At 42.2% G+C, this 24,716-nt stretch overlaps 1 protein-coding gene across 7 annotated transcripts in view; it reads left to right on the plus strand.

Annotated features, from left to right (window-relative positions):
• OSBPL3 (oxysterol binding protein like 3) overlaps window positions 1-24,716 on the plus strand; it is a 308,853-nt gene that overhangs the window by 132,709 nt on the left and 151,428 nt on the right. For all 7 annotated transcript variants that reach the window (XM_033930823.1, XM_033930817.1, XM_033930820.1 and 4 more), the window contains one exon: window positions 10,261-10,377. In XM_033930823.1, coding sequence (XP_033786714.1) covers window positions 10,261-10,377 — 117 coding nt within the window. The remainder of the gene's footprint in view (window positions 1-10,260; window positions 10,378-24,716) is intronic.

Consider the following 24,716-nt stretch of genomic DNA (forward strand, 5'->3'; position numbering starts at 1 on the left):
CTGACTTTCTTTCTCTCTCCCTGCCTCCCTTTCTGTCTTTTTTTCTATCACCCTGCCTCCCTTTCTTTCTCTCTCCCTGCCTCCCTGGTTGCACTTCCTTCTGACTGTGCATCCGTTCTTTCTGTCTTTCTTTCTTTCTCTCTCCCTGCCTCCCTGCCTGTCTTTCTTTCTTTCTGTCTCCCTGCCTCCCTTTCTTTTTTTCTCTCTCCCAGCCTCCCTTTCTTTTTTTCTCTCTCCCTGCCTCCCTTTCTTTTTTTCTCTCTCCCTGCCTCCCTTTCTTTCTTTCTCTCTCCCTGCCTCCCTTTCTTTCTTTCTTTCTTTCTCTCTGTCTTTCAAACCACAAATCTCTCCCCTGTTGCATCATTGAAGAACGTTAAGCCCAGAGCAGAACTGCTGCTGGCATTCAGGGACATCTTTCCTATATGTAGTGGGCTTGGGCACCTCCTGTAGGTGGTTGGCATGGAAAAGCATCTCCTCCAGGTAGAGAATAACATGGGGAAAAAATTTATCCCCATCACTGCCCCGTCCAGGCGACCACTGTCCCTGTCCCCACCCCGTCCCTGCAACATCCATATAAGCCTCAGTACTGCAATATTTAGCTTATTCCTTCCTTATAAATCAAAGTTCTAGCTGCTGAGCTAGAGAAAGAGATGTTCAGCTGGCAGGGCTTGCTTTGTTTATAAATTTTTATCAACACAACTAATATACTATTTTATCCTAAAGCTAAATAAAATAAATATAAAATTTTTTCTACCTTGGTTGTCTGGTTTTTGCTTTCCTCATCTTCTCCTCATTCATTTCCTTCCATCCACTGTCTCCCTTCTCTGTCTCTTCCATATGCTCTGTTACTGTGCCTCTCCCTTCCATCTCTCCCTCCATCCCCACCCCATTTGGTCTGCCACCCATCTTCTTCCCTCCGCTCCCCCCATAGTCTGGAATCTTTCTCTTCCCCATTTCCCTTCAGTGTCTGTTCCTCTCTACTCCACCTTCCCCAGTTCCCTTCAGCGTCTGTTCCTTTCCACCCCACCTTCCCCAGTTCCCTTCAGCGTCTGTTCCTCTCCACCCCACCTTCCCCAGTTCCCTTCAGCGTCTGTTCCTCTCCACCCCACCTTCCCCAGTTCCCTTCAGCGTCTGTTCCTCTCCACCCCACCTTCCCCAGTTCCCTTCAGCGTCTGTTCCTCTCCACCCCACCTTCCCCAGTTCCCTTCAGCGTCTGTTCCTCTCCACCCCACCTTTCCTCCCTTCACCTTAACCTTCACGGCAGGCAACATACCAGCAGCCGGAGCGTTGAAATCGTGTGTGGCTGCCAGAAAGGTTGTCTCTGATGCAACTTCCGGCTGCTGCTGAGAAGCACATTTAGAGAAATTGCCTGCTGCAAAGTAAGGAGCAGGGAGGGAGATGCTCAGGTGGTGGCGGCGATCGAGCTCAGGTGGTGATCGGGCAGGCGGCGATCAGGAGGGATGGAGGGAGGGAGATGCTTGGGTGGCGGCGGTGATCAGTATGGAGGGAGGGACTGTGATCGGTGACCGCGCGCATTCCCTCCCTTCACTGCCAAGACAAGGCCATTCACTGCTCCATGGGGTGGTGAATGGCCTTCTCCCCTTACCCGCGGTGACCACTTCTTTTCTCTCCCCTGTTTCGGCGGGTTACCCGCGGCTAGCTGCGAGTAACAGCCACTGTGTCATTCTCTACCTCCAAGCTGCAGATGTAGCGATAGATCTCATCAGGCAAAGCCTGCAGGGAAACATAAAGCCAACATGATTTTCAAGTAAAAATAGAAATTTTACATTCAAGCTCTTCAACTATATTAGTGAGTGTTTGCTGGGTTTTAGATGCGAGATAAAATAAACACAGGGAGCAGTGCTGCTTGTCCACCAACTCCACATGCCGGTTGCAGCGCCAAAGGGGATGCACTTGAGCATGGCGAGGGCTGCTGCCACTGAAGCCCAGGCTGCTCACATCCAACGAGCAGATGGGGGAGGGCCTTCCTCACACCACGGCCTAAGCTGTTTCCTCCTCACACCACGGCCTAAGCTGCTACACTAATTGTAGCTGAGTATCATACACTAATTGGCATTTTAACAGAGTAACTTCAGATTACATGCTAGGCACATCCCCCACTAATTTCCTGTGTTAAAGTGCATTAAGTACAAAATCTATTGTACTGTAGTAAAAGAATCAATACATATTCATTCTGTACCTGGGGATTCTTAGCATATGTTAATGAGTCCCTGGGTCATAACATTAAAATTTACTGTATATCTCGGCTGTTTTAGCAAATGTGTTTATTTTATCTAGCATCTAAAACCCAGCAAACACTCACTAATATAGTTGAAGAGCTTGAATGTAAAATTTCTATTTTTACTTGAAAATCATGTTGGCTTTATGTTTCAAAGCAATTTAAAAACAAGCTGTGAAATTACTGCTGTATTTCTTTGCATGATAAAAGAAAGCAATTTGAGCTGAGAACTATGTATCTGGAAGCTCCTTTGTTTCCATTGTCATAATCTACTTATGTTAAGAGCTTGACCAAGCCTTTCATTTCTAGCTCCTTAATCTCCTTTGTCTCATTTCTGTCATAGTTGGGGTTTCTCTTCCCACATTCTCCATTCCCTTGATCTTTTGCCCTTTGTAATCCTTTAAGCAATACTAATGTTGCAGGTCATTTTATGGTTTACAGAGATGATGGACTCCTGGGAAATTCCCTGCAAATTCTGCATTGGGAAGAATTCCCCATCTGTAACAGGATTCTGAAGTGCCAGACTTGGACAGGTCTCCTCTATTCTTTCTTTGGTACTTGCTATACCACCTTTTTGCAAAGGAAACAGCAAACAATCCACAATAAAGAAAAAAACATACTGTAAACAATATATTGAAGAATTAATTTGAGCATTGAAAACACGTCAGCAAGCATCCCTCTCGATTTTCTACTTGCCACTCCACTCTCCCCTCTCTCCATACCCTCCACCAATAACAGGGCAAGAGGATGAGACAGATGCTTAGCAAGTTGTACTGATGATCTGACCCGTCCCAGAATTTTTATAGCTTTTGGTTCAAATCAGCAGTCGGGAGCAGAGGGAGGAGGCTGTGGCTCAGTGTGCATGCATTTGCTACCACCTTTTATGATACATGATTATTGGAAGGGTTGAGTATAGAGCAAATGGGTAAGGGAGGGAGCATGCTTGGTGACTGGCTGTTTTGGGGGGGGGGGGTATAGAAACCTATCTGGAATGTAGAAAAATCTTGGAGGTATGTGCCTGGTGGTAGACCTTGCTGTACCCAACAATTAATAGACTAATGTCTCCCCACCTCTGTGGTAACTATTAGTGTTCATTTTTGTTTACATTTTTAACGGGCTTCAGACATGCCATTCTTGTACGCCCACATTTTTTGGCGATACAAAATATTCTTAGTGGCTATGGCTGTTGGCTTCTTCATTCACCCATGTTTTTTATAAGTTTTGTTTATCTTAAATTCTTAAAGTGCATAGTGTCCTCATAAATATTTGCAATAAAAATATTTTTGCTATAAAATTCAACTTATCTTAAGCGTTCTTTAGTTCCTTTATAGGATCAAATATCGGGTAGGGGCTTGTCACATCGACATGTTTCGCCGTGAAGGCTTTTTCAAGATTGTTACCCCCTTTTTTTTGTTTTAACAGACCATCCCGATGTCAAAGTTTTCTGATCTACCAATCTTTGGTAGATCAGAAAACTTTGACATCGGGATGGTCTGTTAAAACAAAAAAAAGGGGGTAACAATCTTGAAAAAGCCTTCACGGCGAAACATGTCGATGTGACAAGCCCCTACCCGATATTTGATCCTATAAAGGAACTAAAGAACGCTTAAGATAAGTTGTATTTTATAGCAAAAATATTTTTATTGCAAATATTTATGAGGACACTATGCACTTTAAGAATTTAAGATAAACAAAACTTATAAAAAACATGGGTGAATGAAGAAGCCAACAGCCATAGCCACTAAGAATATTTTGTATCGCCAAAAAATGTGGGCGTACAAGAATGGCATGTCTGAAGCCCGTTAAAAATGTAAACAAAAATGAACACTAATAGTTACCACAGAGGTGGGGAGACATTAATCTATTAATTGTTGGGTACAGAAAGGTGACTAATGTAAAGAGAGGAGACTGTGATATTTACTTATATGGTGGTAGACCTTGAGCATACATGAAATGGAGGGGAGACTCTAATCTAGTAGGAGTTGGGGGAGGTAGGGAGAGAGTGAACAGGGAAACAGAGGAAAGGGATGGGGGGAAGGAGGAGACTTAGGAGGCAGAGAACGTTGGGAGATGTACACCATGGATCCTGTACATTCACATGTCCTACTTTGTTTTGTTTTCTACCATGGAGACCGAGCAGATAAAGTAAGAGAATAAACCTGCCAGGGGAGGGGAGCAGGTGAAGCCTAGGGAGAGATTCATGAAAAGTTGAGAGAGTGGGGAGGATGGAACCTATAAAATTAATATTGTTGAGGAGAATTGAACCTGAGGAGGGGATCAGACCTGGGGTATGGGTCTTTATGACGAGGGACAACTTCACAAAACTTAGTATGCTGAATTTTCAAAATTCTTACTCAGAGTTCTGACAGAAGCAAGCAGTTGTGAAAAACAGTATGCAATTTAACTTTTGTTGGCTTCTGTGCTTCACTGCTAGGCCTTCATAAAAGCTACCTCCCACATGAACTGTACAGCCATTTAACAAGTGCATTTCCATTAAGAGCCTGATTGATTCAAGGTCCTTTTCCCTGTAGACATGGAATATAAGCAAAGACTCTGATCAAGCCCCCAACTTTTTAACATCTAAAATATTTAGAAGATTGCTGTTGTAGCATTAAGTGTCAATAATGTTGTTTTGCTCTGTACTTCCTGCTCCATTGGGACCAGAGTGGGGGGCCAGCCACCATAAGCTTTCATTCCTAACTGCCTGGGATTTTTATTTACTTATTCATTCAATTTCTATACCATTCTCCCAGTGGAGCTCAGAATGGTTTACATAAATTTATTCAGGCCCTCAAGCATTTTTCCCTGTCTGTCTGCGGGCTCACTAATGTACCTGGGGAATTGGAGGGATTAAGTGACTTGCCCAGGATCACAAGGAGCAGTATGGGTTTGAACCCATAACCATAGGTTGCTGAAGCTGTAGCTTTAACCACTGCGCCACACTCTCCCCCCCCCCCCCACACACACACACATATGCACACACCAAATTCCTTCAGTTCCACTACCCATCAACATATCTGATTTGGTTATTAAAGTGATTGTCCTCCTTATGGAAGCTCATTGTCAAGGGTCCAGACTTTCCTCTAGATGTCACAACTGCCTAAGTCAAGAAAAAAAAAATTGAACTATCATATGAAAAGGGAAGGAGACTTTAGGATAGTTTTAATTGAAGTTTAATAACACCTGATGTGGGACATGGCCAGCAAAATATTTAGACATAAGAATAGCCTCACTGGGTCAGACCTTTGGTCCATCAAGCTCAGTAGCCCGTTCTCACGGTGGCCAATCCAGGTCACTAGTACCTGACCAAAACCCAAGGTATAGCAATATTCCATGCTACCGATACAGGGTAAGCAGTGGCTTCCCCCATGTCTTCCTCAATAACAGACTATGGACTTTTCATCCAGGAAATTGTCCAAACCTTTCTTAAAACCAGCCACATTCTCTGGCAACACATTCCAGAGCTTAACTATTATCTGAGTGAAAAAAAATTTCTCCAATTGATTTTTAAAGTATTTCCCTGTAACTTCATCGAGTGTCCCCCTAGTCTTTGTAATTTTTGATGGAATGAAAATTCAATCCACTTGTATCCGTTCTACTACACTCATACAGATCTCAGATACACCATATGTGATCTCAACATTAGTGGTGGTTTTGGCAGTATATATAAGAACATAAGAATAGCTTTACTGGGTCAAACCAATGGTCCATCAAGCCCAGTAGCCCATTCTCACGGTGGCCATTCCAGGTCTCTAGTACCTGGCCAAAACACAAGAAGTAGCAACATTCTATCCTATTGATCTAGGGCAAGCAGTGGCTTCTCCCATGTCTTTCTCAGTAAGACTATAGACTTTTCCTCCAGGAAATTGTCCAAACCTTTCTTAAAACCAGCTACGCTATCCGCTTTTACCACAACCTCTGGCAATGTATTCCAGAGCTTAACTATTCTACGAGTGAAAAAATATTTCCTCCTATTGGTTTTAAAAGTATTTCCCTGTAACTTTGAGTGTCCCCTATTCTATGTAATTTGTGATGGAGTGAAAAATCGATCCACTTGTACCCGTTCTACTCCACTCAGGATTTTGTAGACTTCAATTATATCTCCCCTCAGCAGTCTCTTTTTCAAGCTGAAGAGCCCTAACCTTTTTAGTCTTTCCTCATATGAGAGGAGTTTCATCCCCTGGGCTTTTGGGCACATTTATTTACTTTTATCCATGAGATAATGGGCTTTGCTTTTGAAATGGATTGCTGCCTTGCTCTTGCACATTTCACTCTCACTTTTTCCTTTTTTGGCAAGATTTGATATAGTAGCCATGCTGAAATCATAGTTTACTGGAATGGTCTAACCCAGGGGTGCCCAACGCGTCGATCGCGATCGACCAGTAGCTCAGGAAGGCAACTCGAGTCGATCGCACTCGTGTTGCCGTCCTGATCTACGGGCCGATCAGCCTTCCTCTCCAGTGTTCTCCCTAGGGCCTTTTAGCTGGGCGGTCCGCCCAGCTGTCATCTGCCGCTGCTGAACATTAAAAAAAAACCCAAAAAAACCGGCTTGGAGATTTCAGCCCCTAGCGAACTTATGCTCCGGGCTCTAACGTGTGCGTGCAGGCTTCTCTTCTCTTCCCTCCGAAACCGGAAGTTATGTCCGGGGGGGGGGGGGAGAAGGGAAGCCTGCACGCACATGTTGAGAGCCCTGAAGCAAGCGTTCGCTACGGGCTAAGGCGGGAGACATGTTAGTGAAGCATTTCCTCTTCTTGCTGCCGGGTCCTGCCTACTTTCTGTTTCCGCGAAGGCAGGACCCGGCAGCATTTCCCCCAACAGTTCCTCGCGATGCTGGTCGGCCGAAGCAGGGAGAGGTTGGGGCGGCGTCGGCTTTTGGGCGTGTTATTGGCGTCGGCTTTCGGGCCTGTTATTGGTGGCGGTTTGGGTCCTGGTCCCCGATGGCAGTTTGGGTCCCCGATGGCAGTGGCAGTGTCTTGGGGGAGGGCAGGGAGAAAGAAAGAAAGAAAAAGGGCAGGCAGGGAGACAGAAGGAAAGAAGAGAAACAGAAAAAAAGGAAAGGGAGGCAGAGAGAAAGAAAGGGCAGGGAGAGAGGAAGGAAAAGTTGGGGGAGGGAATGAGGTGTGGAGGAGAGGAAGCATACAGGCTGAAAGAAGGGAAGAAAGACTGGATGCACAGTCAGAAGAAGAAAGTGCAACCAGAGACTCATGAAATCACCAGACAAGGTAGGAAAAATGATTTTATTTTAAATTTAGTGATCGAAATGTGTCTCAATTTATATCTGCTGTCTATATTTTACACTAAGGTCCCCTTTTACTAAACCGCAAGAGTTTTTTAGCGCAGGGAGCCTATGAGCGTCGAGAGCAGCGCTGGGCATTCAGCGCAGCTCCCTGCGCTCTAAAAACTGCTATTGTGGTTTAGTAAAAAGGGAGGGGGGTATATTTGTCTATTTTTGTATGGTTGTTACTGAGGTGATAGTGCATAGAGTCATCTGCTTTGACCTCTTTGAAAAACCCTGGAATAGGAATGATAATTAACATTTTCTATGCGTACAGTGTGCGTTGTGTTTTTTTTAAATTTTATTGTTGGTAGATCATTTTGACTTGGTCATTTTAAAAGTAGCTCGCAAGCCCAAAAAGTGTGGGCACCCCTGGTCTAACCAGTAATGCAAATTGTAGAAGATTGTCTCACCAACCAAATTTAAGGATACAAGCTTAGAATTCTGCATAATGTAGGACCCCTTTCTGGAAAACACAGGTTGCATGTTTGCTTCCAAATTAGCTTCACTTGTTTGCCTATAACCAAGGGGTGTCAAGAGTATTTATTCAATTTTTCTATACCGTTCTCCCAGGGCAGTTCAGAATGGTGTACATGAATTTATTCAGGTACTCAAGCATTTTTCCCTCCTTGAGGGCCGCAATCCAGTCTTGTTTTCAGGATTTCACCAATGAATATGCATGAGATCTATTTATGTGCCTCCCAACCAGGGGCATAACCGGACACCCAATTATGGGTGGGCCTGGGCCCAAGTTGGTTGGGCAGAAGAACCTTGCCTCACAGGCATTCCGGTCTCTCTCTCCTGAGTCCTGCCCGCCTGCAAATGATCCAATCTCTCAAAACCCCCCCCCCCTCCCCATGTATCTTTTAAATAGCAGATGATTGCACGTGTCCCACAGCCTTCCCTCTGATAAACTCTGGTTATGAAGAACCATGAATTGCATCAGAGGGAAGGCTGTGAGGCCAGTGCAAGAAGTGTATTAGTCGCTGTTGGCAAAAAGCTGCTGTTTAAAAGGTACACAGGAGAGACAGGTATTGGGAGCTTTTAGCTGGCGTGGCTTGAAGATCCCCCACCAGCCACATTATGTGTTCTACTGGGTGGGTCTGACCGTAAAGTGGGTGGACCACTGCTCCCAAGAGCTTCCATGTTGCAAACTAACTTGTTTCCCACTGGGTGTGTCCAGTTCTGTGAGAATATGGACATTTTCTTTATGGTACATTTGTCTATGGCTGCTCAAAGACCTATTATATTGACATTTTGTTGATTTATTGTAGAAAAAAACAGGTTGAAAACAAAAATCTCAGACCTTAACAATAAGTCTGGGCTTCAGATCAAGAATCTACTCTACAGGATGTGGATGAAATGGTTCTTGATCTGAAGCCCAGTCTTGTGCATACACTAACACAGTGTTTTTCAACCTTTTTTGGGCAAAGGCACACTTGTTTCATGAAAAAAATCACGAGGCACACCACCATTAGAAAATGTTAAAAAATTTAGCTCTCTGCCTATATTGACTATATATAAAGTAATTCTCTTGAATAGGAATCAAATAAACACAAAGAAAGTATTTTATAATTACTTTATTACAAAATAAAAATTATAAAAATTATAAAATACTTTATTCAGTGCGAAACCTGGGCCTGTTTGGCTGAACACAAAGCTGATATTCTGGCTGGAATCGAAGAAAGACACACACGTAGCTCTTCGTCAACAGCTCTCAGTCTCTCTCTGTATTTGGTTTTTATAGCATACAAAAATAGACAAATATACCCTCCATCCTTTTTATTAAACCACAATAGCAGTTTTTAGCGCAGGGAGCTGCGCTGAATGTCCAGCGCTGCTCTTGACGCTCATAGGCTCCCTGCGCTAAAAACCACTATTGCGGTTTAGTAAAAGGTGACCATATTGTAAAATATAGACAGCAGATATAAATTCAGAACTGTGCATAGTAAGTGAAGGGAAGTTTTCATCTCTGGGAATTTACCCAGTTAACTATTAAGTTATTTGGGCAAATTCCTTTGAAAACTGTGGTAATACTGCCTCCACTTTGCTAAATTTAAAATAAAATCATTTTTCCTACCTTGTCTGGTGATTTCTGGTTGCACTTTCTTCTTCTGACTGTGCATCCAATCTTTCTTCCCTTCTATCAGCCTGTATGCTTTCTCTCCTCCACACCTCATTCCTTCCCCCAACTTTTTCTTCCTATCTCCCTGACCTTTCTTTCTTTTTTTCAGTTTCTCTTCTTTCCTTCTGTTTCCCTGCCTGCCCCCTTTCTTTCTTTCTCCCTGCTGTTCCCCAAGCCACTGCCACTGCCGCTGCCATCGGGGAACAGGACCCACCAATGGATAACAGGCCCCAAAGCCGACGCCGACGCATGCTCTCCCTGACGTCAATTCTGCAATCGGAGAGGAAGTTCCGCCCAGCCAGGCAGCGATTGGTTGGCCCGAACTTCCTCTCCGACTAAAGAATTGACGTCGGGGAGAATTAGACTTATCTGCTCGATAGATTAGATCGCCAAGACAAAGTGAGTCCTGGGTGATAGACTCACTTTGCCTTGGCGAGCTACTGGCGCCCCTGCCTCGGGCCCCCTGTCAGCTCCGGGCCCGGCGGCCCTGCGGCACACCAGGCAGCATCTCGCGGCACACTAGTGTGCCGCGGAACAGCGGTTGAAAAACACTGCACTAACAAATACAGTACACATAGGGGTGATCTGGTATGATTGGTTGTTTGTTTCTTTTCTGAACAGGACAGCTGGGAGGTTGTAGAGGGCTTGCGGGGAAGCATGAATTATGCCCAGGAAATGCAGATACAGGAAGGATACCTGCTGAAGAAGAGAAAATGGCCACTGAAAGGCTGGCACAAGGTAGGCTAGTGTGGTATAACTACTAGGATTTGCTTGCTGTTAGGCATCTCTATGTACATTTGTTACCTTTTTAGAAGATAAGACGAGAGAGGTGGAAGGTAATTTTATTGTTGCGTTAAACGGGACATTCTGTTCACGTTAACATGGAAATAACTTTTTTGATTAAACTTCATCTGTTTTTAAGTTTATTTATAGTATTTCACATCTCATGAAATACAGGAAACCATAGTCCACACCAATGGGAAATGACAGAACTTCAAATCAAGTAAACATTTTTTTAGAAATCAAAATAGATTAAGTGAAGCATCGAGACATCTATATAGTATAACTTGTGATTTCTCGATAGTCCCCATTTTTATCACTCCTCAATAGAACTTTCTTTTTCTATAAGTAATCTTTCTAGCTGGCTCAGATTAAAGGAAACATATTGAGTTGAATCTAAAGTTACCAAACATTTACGTGGGAGCTACAGAAGGAAAAGAGCTCCTATTGCAGTCATCCTGTCTTTCAATTTAAGAAAACCAAACTTCATTTTAAGTGACAAGTAGAGTCGGTAATGGGGTCAGTTCTCAACTGGTTTAGGTGCCTGACTTGGAGTAAGCTTGTGTCAGTTTTTACTACCTAGATTCTTCAATTTATTTATTTATGTAGTTAGTTAGTTAGCCCAGAAGGGGTTACAGGTTTAGCATACATAATTTCTGTACAAGTTTACGATACAAGTTTTTATCTTAACTTGATACATTCTAGGGGCTAATGACAATATACTTCTCCCTCGGTATTCGCGGGGGTTAGGTGCAGAGCCGGACCGCGACGTGTGAAAAATCGCAAATAACTTCTCGGCCAGCTATGACCTGCGTCCTTCCTGCATCCCCGGAACCTTACCTGGTGGTCTAGCGGTGAAGCGGGGCAGGAGCGATTTTCCTATTCTGATGATGGCTCTGCATGGGGCAGGAGCATAGGAAGATCGCTCCTGCTCCACTTCACCGCTAGACCACCAGGTAAGGTTCCGGGGGAGGCTTGGACGGCTTAAAAATAGGCAAAAAATGAAGACAGGTTGTTTGTTTAAAAAAAAAAAAAAATCGCAAATAACCGAATCCACAGATACTGAAACCGCGGATTCGGAGGGAGAAGTGCATACAGTTTACTGGTTACGATTTGCTATGGTTGTCCTTACGATGCAAGGTTTCCAATACAAGTTATACCTAATTCAACTTACAGAAAGTTAGTGTAAGATACAAGTTATACCTAATTCAGCACTCTTCGACATTCTTAAACTTAAATTCCTAGAAATTGGGTAGTTGAAGGGGAGATACAAGGTAGGGGACGAAGCAAGGGTATTTTGCACAAGTCGTCAACACTGGTAACCTAAAGCTAAACGTTTTGCTTTCTAAATTTGGGTGAAAATCCACCTAAATTTAGATTTCTAAAATGCAGACACTTGAGCATCTGTTGAAAATTGACCCCAGCTTTTAGCTTTTGATTATATGAAAGCCAGGGGGGGGGGGTCACTGTTTGATGTGTCACTCTCCTTCTATTTTTTATTTCTTCTCTCTGTACCTTCTGCTACTTGATCATGATATATGCTCTTCCCTTATGTCATATTCTCCTTCATGTTTTGTATTTTTGCACAGCTTGACTACTGTAACAGCTGTCTTGCAGACTTTGCTCATGCATCTCACCAGTAGTTCCGGTTCCAGCAGAACAATTTGCTTTTCTGCCTCCCAGGTCTTATGTTATCCCCTTCTTCAATGTGCTTCAGTGGCTTTCTGCTGAATGTAGAATATCCTGAGTCTGCTAAAACCTGCCCTCCATCTTCTCAATCTGTGTTTCTAACCAGCCTTGCCTCATTTTATTGCTTTCTCTTTACTACTTCTGATACTATTCTTTTTCTTCAGTACAAAATTTTAAAAACTTATAATTTTCCACCTGGTATATTCTGGCTTCGTATCAACCATCAGATTTTAATTATTCATTTGCTTTGCAACTTTGTACTGCTTTTTACACTCTGCAGAACCAAGACAAATACAGTGAGGTTGTACATGTGAAAAACTGTTTTAATTCAAACAGGATATTAATTGATTTAAAACAAATTGCAAAATATGCCACAAAAATGAATGTAAGCACCAGCACTAGGTTAATGGAATATATATAGGAATGAAGATACTATCAAATAACAAACTCAGCTGAAAGAAGTTATCTTGCAGCTTTGCTAGACTTCATTCAAGTAAACTTAAGGATTAATGTTCACTGGTCCTCAGCGGGCCACCACACACTCGAAAGCTCTCATTGTGTATGGCTTTACGCTCCCACTCGTCATAGGAACCAGCTCGTATTTTCAATTTGCCTTCAAATATTTATGTATAAGTAATTAAATATAAATACTAAAAGTACTTAGCTTCTAGTAAGACGCTGTGTAGGGAGGATTTATTCTTAACACCAACATGTTTCGCCCGTTTGAATCGATGGGCTTTATCAAGATTCCCACTCCCTTTTAGTAACTTTCAGCCACCATTGCATGCACAAGATAACTTCTTTCAGCTGAGTTTGTTACAAAAATGAATGTGGCATAGAGGAGACCATGATGGGTACTTGTTGGCCAATGTACTTAACATTTTTACTGGAACTTTGTAAGCCGCTCAATTTAGCCATCTCCCTTTATGAATAAAGGACTTTGCTCAAATGCGGTGTAGCAACAAATTACTGAAATATCTGCAAATAATAATTAAATTCACTTATCTAATAAATACTCTGGATTCATAAGAACCTAAGATTCTGAAGCTATTGGAGTTCAACTAGAAGGAATTTATTCTCCTCCATGTTATATTGAAGGCTGAGATAGTGCCTTCTTTGGAGTAAAGTGGAAACTTGGTTTACGAGCATAATTAGTTCCAGAAGCATGCTTGTAAACCAATTGCTCGTATATCAAAGCGAGTTTCCCCATAGGAAGTAAGGGAAACTTGCTTTGATTCATTCTACTTCCTCCTTCCCTCCTCCCCCCCCCCCCCCGGAGATCACTGGTGCTGCTCCATCACCCCCCCCCCCCACGAGAACCGCATCGCACCCCCGTGCTGAAAGTGGCATCTGCCTGCCCTCCCTCCCTCCCAAACAAGCTCCTTACCCCATCTGTGCTTGCCGGTGCAAGTGACAGAAAGATCCCGCCTCTTGCCTGGGCTGGGCCTTGAGCATCTGCGCATGCTCAAGGCCCAGCCCAAGTAAGAGGCGGGATCTTTCTGTCACTCGCACCGGCAAGCACAGATGGGGTAAGGAGCTTGTTTGGAGGGAGGGCGGGCGGATGCCGCTTCCAGCACGGGGGTGCAATGCGGTTCTCGTGTGGGGGGGGGGCGTTTGCGAGGGAGAGGGTGCGATGCCAGTTGAGCGGGGAAGGTGCTTGTTTATCGGGACATGCTCAGTTTGTGAGTTAAGGTTTGCGGGAGTGTTATACTCGTCTTGCAAAACACTCGCAAACCGCGTTACTCGCAAACCGAGGTTCCACTGTATATTATTTTTCAACTGTTGCGTTCCGGATGCGTGTCTGGTATATTGAAGTGAGCTGCAATTTGCCCCCTTTTAACCCTTTCAGGATCAAGGGACATATTTGTCCCATAACTTTAAAATCCTATAAATTTTGATTGGGATAGTCTACAGTTCTAAATTTGATATGTACGGATTCCATATGATACTGCCTTTATGTAAACAAACTGGTTCCGACATTCATTCATTAGCGTCGTTGCCAGATTGACGAGAAGATTCACTTGCCACACTGTCCATAAGCCAGAAGTGTGATTTTTTAAATAAAAATAATGATATTTCACAAAAAAAAATCAATTTTTTGGCATCTGCAAGCCCTTTTTACCATAAAAATGTCGTCAAAACCACAAAAATTGGCCTACGATCCTTATGGTCCTGAAAGGGTTAAAAGGTGCTTCTTTGGATGTTACCAAGGTAGTCAATTTCTGCCCAATTTCGAACTTAATGTTTACAGCTAAAGTACTGGAAAGAATTGTTTTGCGACAGAGGATTTTGTATTCGCTCATGATTTCCAGTTTGGATTTCGCGCAGACCATAACACTAAGGCCTCCTTTTACTAAGGTGCGCTAGGGCTTTAATGCACGGAATAGCACACACTACATTGCCGCACGTGCTAGACCTTAACGCCAGCATTGAGCTGGCATTAGTTTTAGAAGCGTAGCGCACGGTGTAGTGTGTGGTAATTTCCTGTGTGCGCTAAAAACGCTAGTGCACCTTAGTAAAAGGAGCCCTGAGTTACTTTTGTTATCTCGCTGTGAGGAAATTCGGATAGGTTATGATAAAGGGAAATGTTATTAATTGGTATCCCTGGATGTGGCAGCAGCTTTTGATACGGTCAGTCACCAAGTACTTTTAGACAGATTGTGCTCTTTGGGATTTCTGGAACTGTTTATATATGGTTCCAATTGTTTCTTAATGATAGAAGTGTTTGTGTCTCCAATGGTACTGAACAAACTCATTTTTTTGTTAAAAATTGTGGAGTCCCTCAAGGCTCCTCTTTCAGCCATGCTATTTAACTTGTTTATGGCACCAGTTGGTAAAAGTGTTTTTGCAACTTGAATGTTCGATATAGGACTTATGGTGATGATCTGGACTCAATTGTGTACTGGATGGCCAGGAATGGTCTCCGTTTAAATGTTGCTAAAACCAAAATTTTGTAGCTTTCACCATCTGGCATGGATGGAGCTCCATCAGGGTATATATATGATGGACTATTAATTCAGATACAGCAAGAGACTCCTCTCTACAATTTTGTGGCCATAGTCCACTGGTGGTGAAGTGTGTGGCGCAGTGGTTAAAGCTACAGCCTCAGCACCCTGGGGTTGTGGGTTCAAACCCACGCTGCTGCTTGTGACCCTGGGCAAGTCATTTAATCCCCCTTTTGTCCCAGGTACATTAGATAGATTGTGAGCCTGCCGGGGCAGACAGGGAAAAATGCTTGAGTACCTGAATAAATTCATGTAAACCGTTCTGAGTTCCCCTGGGAAAACGGTATAGAAAAGTGAATAAATAAAATAAAAAATAAGATAGTGCTTTTAAAGATCTATCCAATTATCGCCAAGTCATGCAGTGTTTCATTTTAATAATAATAATAACTTTATTCTTCTATACCGCCATAATCGTGCGACTTCTACTCACATGGATTTCACTACAAATGGTTCAGAATGCAGCAGCGAGGGGTGGTTTGCCCCGTTATGCGCATATTTCCCCTATACTAGCTGAGCTTCATTGGCTTCCAGTAGAATGGAGAAACCAATTTAAGATCTTAACTTTATTGTACAAAGCTTTGTATCACTCTTTACCAAAGGTGATGTGTTCACTATAGGAACCATATATACCTTCTCGTCCTCTGCGATCACAATCTAAGAGTCTGTTGGTTGTGTCCTCTTTTTGATGCATAACCAAGGCAACTATTCGCTCCCATGTTTTGATTGTTGTAGGTCCACAATTATGGCATTTACTTCCTGAATCGGTTTGCTGTATTTCTAGATTTGGAAATTTTTGAAAGAGTTTGAAAGCTTATATTTTAGTAAGGCTTTTCATCATACTTGATGGACAGTTGTTTTTTTTTTTGTTTGTTTTTTAAGTCTTAGGGCTCCTTTTACTAAGGTGCGCTAGTATGTTAGCACACGCACAAGATTAGTGTGCGCTATAGCACGTGCTAGCCGAAAAATTACCGCCTGCTTAAAAGGAGGTGGTAGCGGCTAGTGCACCCGGCATTTTAGCGCGTGCTAAGCGCGCGCTAAAACCGCTAGCGTGCCTTTGTAAAAGGAGCCCTTAGTTTATTTACAATTTTGAAATAGCAAACACCATACATCAAACAAATAGATTCGCTGAGTATAAAGAAATACAACCAAAGGAGGAGAGGGGAAGGTAGCTATACAGGTATGTATATCACAAGAGATACATATACAGCAACAAAATCAAAAACAGATAATATATTATATTATATTATATATATATTATTATATATTGTAAACCTTATCAGAGGTAATAGAAAGTAACAACTTTTATGATGGCCATTTACGTAAAAAAGACTTTGTGGAATCAGATTTTTTTGCCAATTAAGATTCATATCTGTATGTTAAACAGATATGAATCTTATTTGGAAAGAAAATCTGACTGACTGAGTTCCACCACTTGTCATAAGATATATGCTTCATATCTTTCCAGGAAGCACTCAATATCTTTAAGGCTATAGCCAATAAAGCGTCCAATAAACCAGTCATCATCAGTGAGGTAATCGCTATATAGTAAGCTCTTCAAAAAAACAGATTTATAAGAAAAAGGTAAAGAAATATGAAATATTTTACATAATGTTTGGCAAACTTTAGACCAGCTTTAAAAAGATTGTTCAGGATTGAAGAAATTATAACTGTTTGTATGGTATGATTTATGTATGTCATATTTGTAATCTGCATGGAACTTTGGACATGCGGGATATAAATGATTTAAATAAATAGAATAGCTGAAACACTGATGTGAATTTTTTAACTGCCTGCTTCAAGGGCCTCATCTCAAATTCTGAAAAGAAGCATAATCAAAAATTCCTTGCAAGTTGTACAGAAAAAAATGAATAAATAAAATCACACTTTTCAGTTAAACAGCAGCAGACTAACCAAAACCATTTTTTTTTGTTTGACTGAAGCTGAAATTGGCCCGGCATGGTTCTGCTGCCACCATCCCCTCCCCCAATAGCAACCACTCACTCCTCCTGTGATCAAAAAGAGCTCCCTATCCTTTTGGGCCTACCTGAAGCCCTAGTGGTAATCCTCAGTTACTCTTGCCCCTTGCTGTCTCTGCCACCAAAATAGCTGCTGAGTCCTTCAGAGGCAGTCTTGCGAAACTGCTACTGAAGATCATAGCAGCCATTTTGCGATTGGAGCTGGCATAGGCCACCAGGATTTAAGGAAGGGGAAGGAAGGAGCAAGGAAACAGCTCTTCCGGCTCAGGGAGGAAAGATGGACAGGTAAAGCTGCTCTGGAGAAAGGGGTTCAACCAAAAATGCACCAGTATTTTGGCTGAAACCAGAATGAGATCAAGTTCAAATTTTGGGCCAGTTTTGGTGCCAAAACTGAAATTAAGTTGGCCTCTAATGGGCATCTCTTTGTAAGCCAAGCAAAACTACACTCACTTCAGATGTGAAATTTACTTCCCTTTAGGGCAACTAATGGGCTGCCAAGGAACTACTAAACCCAAACATCCAGAGTGAACATGAATCTCGTTAAAACATCATTCTATTCTAAATCAGGGTTCAGCTTTCAAGGCAATGAGGTACATAAGAATAGCCTTACTGGGTCAGATCAATGGTCCATCAAGCCCAGCAGCCCATTCTCACGGTGGCCAATCCAGGTCCCTAGTACCCGGCCAAAACCCAAGGAGTAGCAACATTCCATGCCAACTGCAGAGCCACTTCTGTTCATGTTGTAACAATTAGTTATCAATATCCCTTCCCTATGGTGTGGAAAAAATAAGAGTAAAAATAGCAAACTTCAGTTGTGTAAAATCATGTCCCAATTTGGAAGTGTCTCACAAGTTTTGCTTCCATGCTCCCCTTAATCAACCAAGGAGTATGTTTTTAGTTCTGCACATCAACTTGAATGGCATTTCTTATTATATATTGTACAAGCATTATTTTTAAAGTGTCTTTGTCAGAGTGCTGTATAAAACCTGAAATAATAAGTGGCAGTTTGAACTAGTTTTCCCAGCAGGTGTCTATAGGACTATGTGGAGGTGACTTATCACACACAAACAATTAACATCGTTATCTTGTGTTATCTGTTTAAAAAAATTGGTCCCTCTGGCAGTTAATGGCATTATTGTTCACTGTTTAAAATGTGGGTAAATAAATAATAATAAATACAAATGCTCTACTTATTAATTTAAGAGCACTATCCCAATGGAAGAAAAAGCCTCAGGTATTATTACGGTAGAACATGAATGCTCAAACCTCCTCCACCCACATCATCAGCCAAAAAACTTCCGGAGGGAATGTGCTATAACCACTACTCTTTTGTGCAGGACTGATATCACTAGCTGCCTGTTTATATTGTAAAGGTATAAGTGACGCTGGTAAGAGTGAGAAAGCATGCAACACAATATATGTGGAGAAGTGAAAATTGATACAGCCCTGAAGAAACAGTTGGTTGTATACCGTGAAACGTTGGCTAAAACATTGTATCACTTATACCTTTACAACATAAATAGGCGGCTAGTGATCTCAGTCCTGCACAAAAGAGTAGTGGTTATAGCACATTCCTTCCGGAAGTTTTTTGGCCGATGATGTGGGTGGAGGAGGTTTGAGCATTCATGCTCTGTCGTAATAATACCTGAGGCTTTTTATTCCATTGGGATAGTGCTCTTAAATTAATAAGTGGAGCATTGTATTTATTATTAATTATTACTGCCCATTAGTAAATGACTTGCTAAGCTTGGCTAGTATAATGTAACCTAGTGCTTTGGTAGCCTTTTCTCTTTGCTCATTAGGTGTTTTACAAGAAAGTATTATAGGATGTTCAATTGTGTGTCCCTTTTTATAGTAGCAAGATAACATTATGGGATGAATCACTAGGTCCTGTGAATGCTTATACTGGGTTTGTGACACAGAATACAAATATATTTTTTTTAAAAATGCTCTGTGATATACCATAATGCAGCTGCAAAATGTGATCTTATTATACTGGGCAAAGAGAAAAAGTGGAAACTGTCTAGTACTGGTACTTTTACACATCTGAGCAAATTCTGATCATAAAATTTATTTTTTAGATTTAGAAACACTCTTCCAAACAAAGCTCAGGGTTCAGAACAGCAAAATTACTCACCTGTAGCTGGTGTTCTCTGAAGTATATATTCTCACAAACGGGTGATGTCATCCATGGAGCCTTGCACGGACAATTAAAAGTGTACTGTCACTTTAAATCTTTAGGGTCACCCTTATCATGCTTGCGCTGGTGCCTTCCCACCCGATTTCAACTTGTGGGACCTGCAGTTCAGTAAGAAAGCTAAGAAGCCAACTCGGAGGATTGTGAGACTATATGTCTGCAGAGAAAGCAAAGTTACTCACCTGTAGCAGATGTCTCCAAGGACAAGTAGGCATGATATTCTCACATATGAGACTCACAAGCTGCCAGGATCATGCTTCTAAGAAGAGTGTTATTGTCACCAACCATGAGCCTGACAAAAGTGAAAGGACTGGAGGATAAGTTGATATTTTAAGAAAAAAATAAATTATGTAGAACTGCTTGCCCAAACTGACTATCCTGACTGGAATAATCCTCCAGACAGTAGTGGGAAGTGAAGGTATGGATTGAGGACGAGGTGGCTGCCTTACAGATGTCCTTGATAGATGTGGAAAGAAGATGTGCTACTGAAGTAGGCATAGCTCGAATTTTATGAGCAGTGACACAACCTTTCAAGCATTAGCCCAGCCCGAGTATATACAGAGGAGATAATCCACTAGCCAAGTAGAGATGGTTCTCTTGCTGATGGGAGTTTGAAGTCTGTTGGGGTTGAATGACAGAGTTGAGTGGTAATTCTATGAGGCATGGTTTGGTCCAAGTAGTATGCCAATGCACGTTTGCAGTCCCATGTATGAAGAGCTGCCTCACTAGGAAGAGAATGCGGTCTCAGGAAGAAGACGGTTAAAATTCTGAGCGGAATAAAATTTTGGGAGGAACTTCAGATGTGTACAAAGAACTACCCTATCATAGTAGAATCTTGTATAGGGTGGATCTGATACCAGTGCCTGAAGTTCACTGACCTGGGATGCAGACATAAAGGCTATAAGAAAGACTACTTTCCAGGCTTGAGGGATAAAGTTGAGAGAGGTTCAAAAGCAGACTTTACCAGCATGGAGAGGTCCCAGGCACCTGAGAGGTGGCTTGATATGGTAAAGGCCCTTTATGAATCTGGAAACTAAGAAATTTACAGATAATGATTTCTTGTTTAATGGAAAATTAAAGGCACCGATAGCCATGAGATGAACACGTACTGAAGTAGTGTTTAGTTCAGAATTGAAAAGGTGAAGGAGGTAATCTAAAACCAGTGGCAAAGGACAAGTGATTGGATCTAGCAAGCGAAGATTACACCAGACAGTGAAGCGAGTCCACTTGAAGCTGTAGCATCACTGTGTGGAAGGTTTTCTGGAAGACTAAATAACATTGGTGCAAATAAGGTGAAAGTATCTACCCACTGGGAGATAGATGCCATGCTGTGAGTGCTAATAAACACAGACTGAGATGGAGGAGGGAGCCCTTGTTCTGTGTGAGTAATGTTGGAAACACCTGTAGTGTGATGGGTTACCAAATACTCAGGTGTAGGAGGAGAGGGAACCATAGTTGACTTGGCTACTGAGGCACGATGAGAATCATGGTGGCTTGGTCTTAGCAAAGTTTGAGAAGAGTCTTGCCGACTTGAGGTATTGGAAGAAATGCATAGAAAAACTTGTCTCACAAGTCTAGGAGCAAGGCATCTGACTCCAGATGATTGGGAGTGCAGCATCTGGAGCAGAAGTTTTGTTGTTGTGGGGGGAAGCAAAAAGATATACTTTGAGGGTCCCCCAATCTGAGAAGATCTCTCACCAGAGAGGTGTGTTGAGAGACCACTTGTGAGGTTGAAGGAGTTTGCTCAGCTTGTCCGCTAAGATGTTCTGTTTCCCCGCTAGATGAACTGCTTTGAGAAAGATGATGTGTGCAATTACCCAGGTCCATGTTTGTATTGCTCCCTGCAGAGTGGATGAGATCCTTTGCCTTCTTGCTTGTTCAAGTAGAACATGGTGATCTGGTTGTTGGTGTGGATAAGCAGTATTTGATCCTTCAGGCGATCCTGGAAGGTGTGGAAGGCATTGTGAATTGCTCGGAGCTCCAGGAGATTGATGTGAATAGTTTTCTCGTGAGGAGTCCAGATACCTTGGCTGTGCAGGCCATCAAGGTGGATTTTATAGCCTACCATGGAAGTATCTGTGGTGAGCAGCTTCTTGTGTGGTGGTTGCTGGAAAAGAAGGCCTCTGAAGAGATTGAATGGAAGCATCCACCACTGGAGGGATTGATGAAATTCTCAAATCATCTGTATTGGTTGAGAAAGAGACCCAGTGGCTTGAGTCCACTGGGTGGAGAAATTCCATTGACGTGAACAGTCAACGCCATGTGACCCAGAAGATATAACATCTGATGCGCAATAATGCGTAGTAGGAAGGAGACTTTCTGACACTGGTGGCTAAGATTGTCAACTCTCCATTGAGGCAGAAAAGCACGAGCTCACATCATGTCCAAGAGAGTTTCTGTGTACTCTAAGGTTTGAGCTGGTTGGAAATGTGATTTCCGGTTGTTGACTTCAATCCCAGGAGTTTCAGTAATTGAACTGTGGAGTTGATGGCAATCTGAGCTGCTTCTGATGATTAACCAGTCGTCTGGATAAGGAAATATATGAAACCTGCATGAGCGAAGGGTTGCAGCTACTACTACTAGGCATTCTGTGAACGTACTCGGTTCTGATGCCAGGTCGCATGGTAAGACTTGTACTGGAAGCGGCGAGAGCCCACTCAAAAGTGAAGATATTTTCTGTGGGCAGATAAGATGGGAATGTGAGTGTATGCAAAACTTCTCCTTCACTAAGTATTTGTTGAGAGTGTAGAGGTCTAGAATTGGGCAGAGACCTCCAGTCTTTTTCGGTATTAGGAAATATTTGGAGTAGAACTCCTTGCCCCCTCTCCTGCAAAGGAACTTGTTCTATTGCATTGAACTGGAGAATGGCTGAGAATTATTGGTGAAGGAGGGTCTTCTAGATTCTCTTGGAGGGTGGTTTAGAGGCTTTCTTGGTAAGCGCAAGGCATAATCCTGGGCCACCACCTGGAGAACCCATTTGTCTGATGTTATAAGGGTCCAGCGATGATAGAAGTGATGGATTCTGTCTCCTATGGGAAGATCTGGAGGGATCTGTTCAAAATACAGCTACTAGACTTTTTTAACTGGTTCAAAGAAGATGGATCTGTACTGTACTGTATGGTCTACATTGGTTACCGGTTTCTAAATGTGTACACTTTAAACTGTTGTGTTGGAGATGTTGCTTAATTAGTCTTCAAATAAAAAGTCATATAGAAATTGTAATTGAGGGTTATGTTAGAAAGCATTGTTGCTTGGCATATATGCCTGCCAAACTTATTTTTTTTAATTATTCATTCATTCCATTTTTAGCCCATCCTCCCAAACGAACCCAGAACAGGTTACAGATTTACATACACAGTATGAGATGTACTAGACAGTACATAGTTTATCCATGTTGAAATTGGATTACATAGTTTCAGATCGATTGGAAATCTCATTTGAATGACAGTTTGAGAGTGAGAAACAATTTCTGACAGTTTTAATTGAAAAGATAGAAGAGCTGCTGAACTCTAGAAAAGCTGTAAAACCAAAGGATCTAATAGATGATGGGGTTTGGTTCCATAGTTTAGGCATGAAATGAGTATAGACTCAGCTACAGGCCTTTTCTAGGTGGAGAGATCATCCTGGAGATATATACAACCGTCTTTCATTTTGTGATCATAGTGATTGTCCAGGGACATACATCGATAGTTTCCTTAGCATATAAGCCGAAATCAGTGCCTTGAAAGTGCAACGACTTCTAATAGGTAACCAATGCTAATGCTGGGGAGACCACAGTAGGTTCTTAGTAGACAGACCTATAAATAGAGCATTGCAGTAGTCCAAACATGATACGATGAAAGTATATCATTGAGCAAAGTTGGCTTCAGAAAAGTACATTAGAATTTTTCATAACTGATGTAGGTAATAACAGGAGGTTGATATAAACTAAGAGAGATGGCTTTTAAGTGACAGTCCAGAATCAAGTAATACTCCTAAGCTACGTACCTGGTTTTTAGTTGTCGGGGTGATATTTCCCCAAGAAAAAGAGGGAAGGGGGTACAGGCAGTTATCTCTGCATATCCAGAGAAGTTCAGTCTTGGATGTATTTAGTTGCAGCTTGTTTCTGGTCATCCAGTTTTTGATTTCAGATAGACAACTTTTGTAGTTTGAGTTGAGTGTCATGATTTGATCCCAGTGGAAGATATAGCTGAACATCATCTGCAAAGGAGTATATCTGGATAAACTTGTCAGGCTTCTCCCTTCTTTGCCTGATGTGCTGGCATATGTGCAAGAGCTGTTAGCACGTTTCCGGGCTGACTCAACTACTAAGGATTGATGTTGAAGTTGAGGTCTGTCAAATCCAGGGCAAATTTGTATTCAGTATAAGAATTTCAATTTACAAGGAGCCATTGGGTAGATAGAGGAGTTTCCCAGATTTAAAGAGGTCTTCTTTCATGAGCTTGTGCAATGGGATGTCGGTGTTGGAGTCTCCAGCCATGCTCTATATTTTTGAAGTTGTACCAAAAAGATTTTCAGATTTTATTTTTTTGGCTCTAAGCGACCTCTTCTGCATATGAGAGCAGAGTGTGCATGAAATTTCTGGATGATCAGGACCTAGGAATTGTACATATCGGTTATGCAGGTCGATTCCTGGAATGGTCCGATTGAATTGAGTGCACTGTTTGAAGCTGCTACATACCTTGGACATCAATGGAAAAATTGCCAACACAGTCAAAGGGCTCAATGGCTCAGGAGAGATAGAGTGGAGCTCAGGATAAAAATGAATCAATGCTCCCAAATGGGAAAAGTTGGAAAAAATTGAGAACTTTACAAAAAATAGTTGAATAGAAAAGAACATAAATTATGACAAAACTGAAGGAAAAAAACAAAGGGAAGGCACAAAAATGGCAATGTGCGACGAGCTTTGAGAGAATTTTTTCTCAGCTCCACAAAAAACTAAGAATTGTAGGTCTCGCAAGCTGACATTGAGTGAGAAAGCATTAACACTCATGCGGTATGGGCGCTCCTAAAGATTTAAAGTGACCATACACGACTGTCCTTGCCGAGTTCTGTGCATGATGTTACCCGTATGTGAGAATATTATGCCTAAAGTCCAAGAAAAGTCTCTGCCTGTTTAGCCTACATTGCTGCCTGGATGTCCTGCCATCATCTGAAACTACGTAAATATGTCCAAGACTGAGCTGCTCCTCTTTCCTCCTCAATCCTCCTCCTCAATCCTCTGCTCCTCCTCCTCCTTTCTCTATCTCGATAAATAATACTGTCATTGTTACACTCTTCTCTTCTCGCAACCTTGGAGACGATTTCGATTCCGATCTCTCATTTTTTACGCACATATAACAAGCTTCTAAGACCTGTTGCTTCTACCTCTTCAATGTCACCAAAATTCACCCTTCCTCTCTGAGCACACTACCCAGGCCCTTGTCCACA

Source organism: Geotrypetes seraphini, chromosome 2 (genome assembly GCF_902459505.1).
Source record: "Geotrypetes seraphini chromosome 2, aGeoSer1.1, whole genome shotgun sequence".
Taxonomy (NCBI): Eukaryota; Metazoa; Chordata; class Amphibia; order Gymnophiona; family Dermophiidae; genus Geotrypetes; species Geotrypetes seraphini.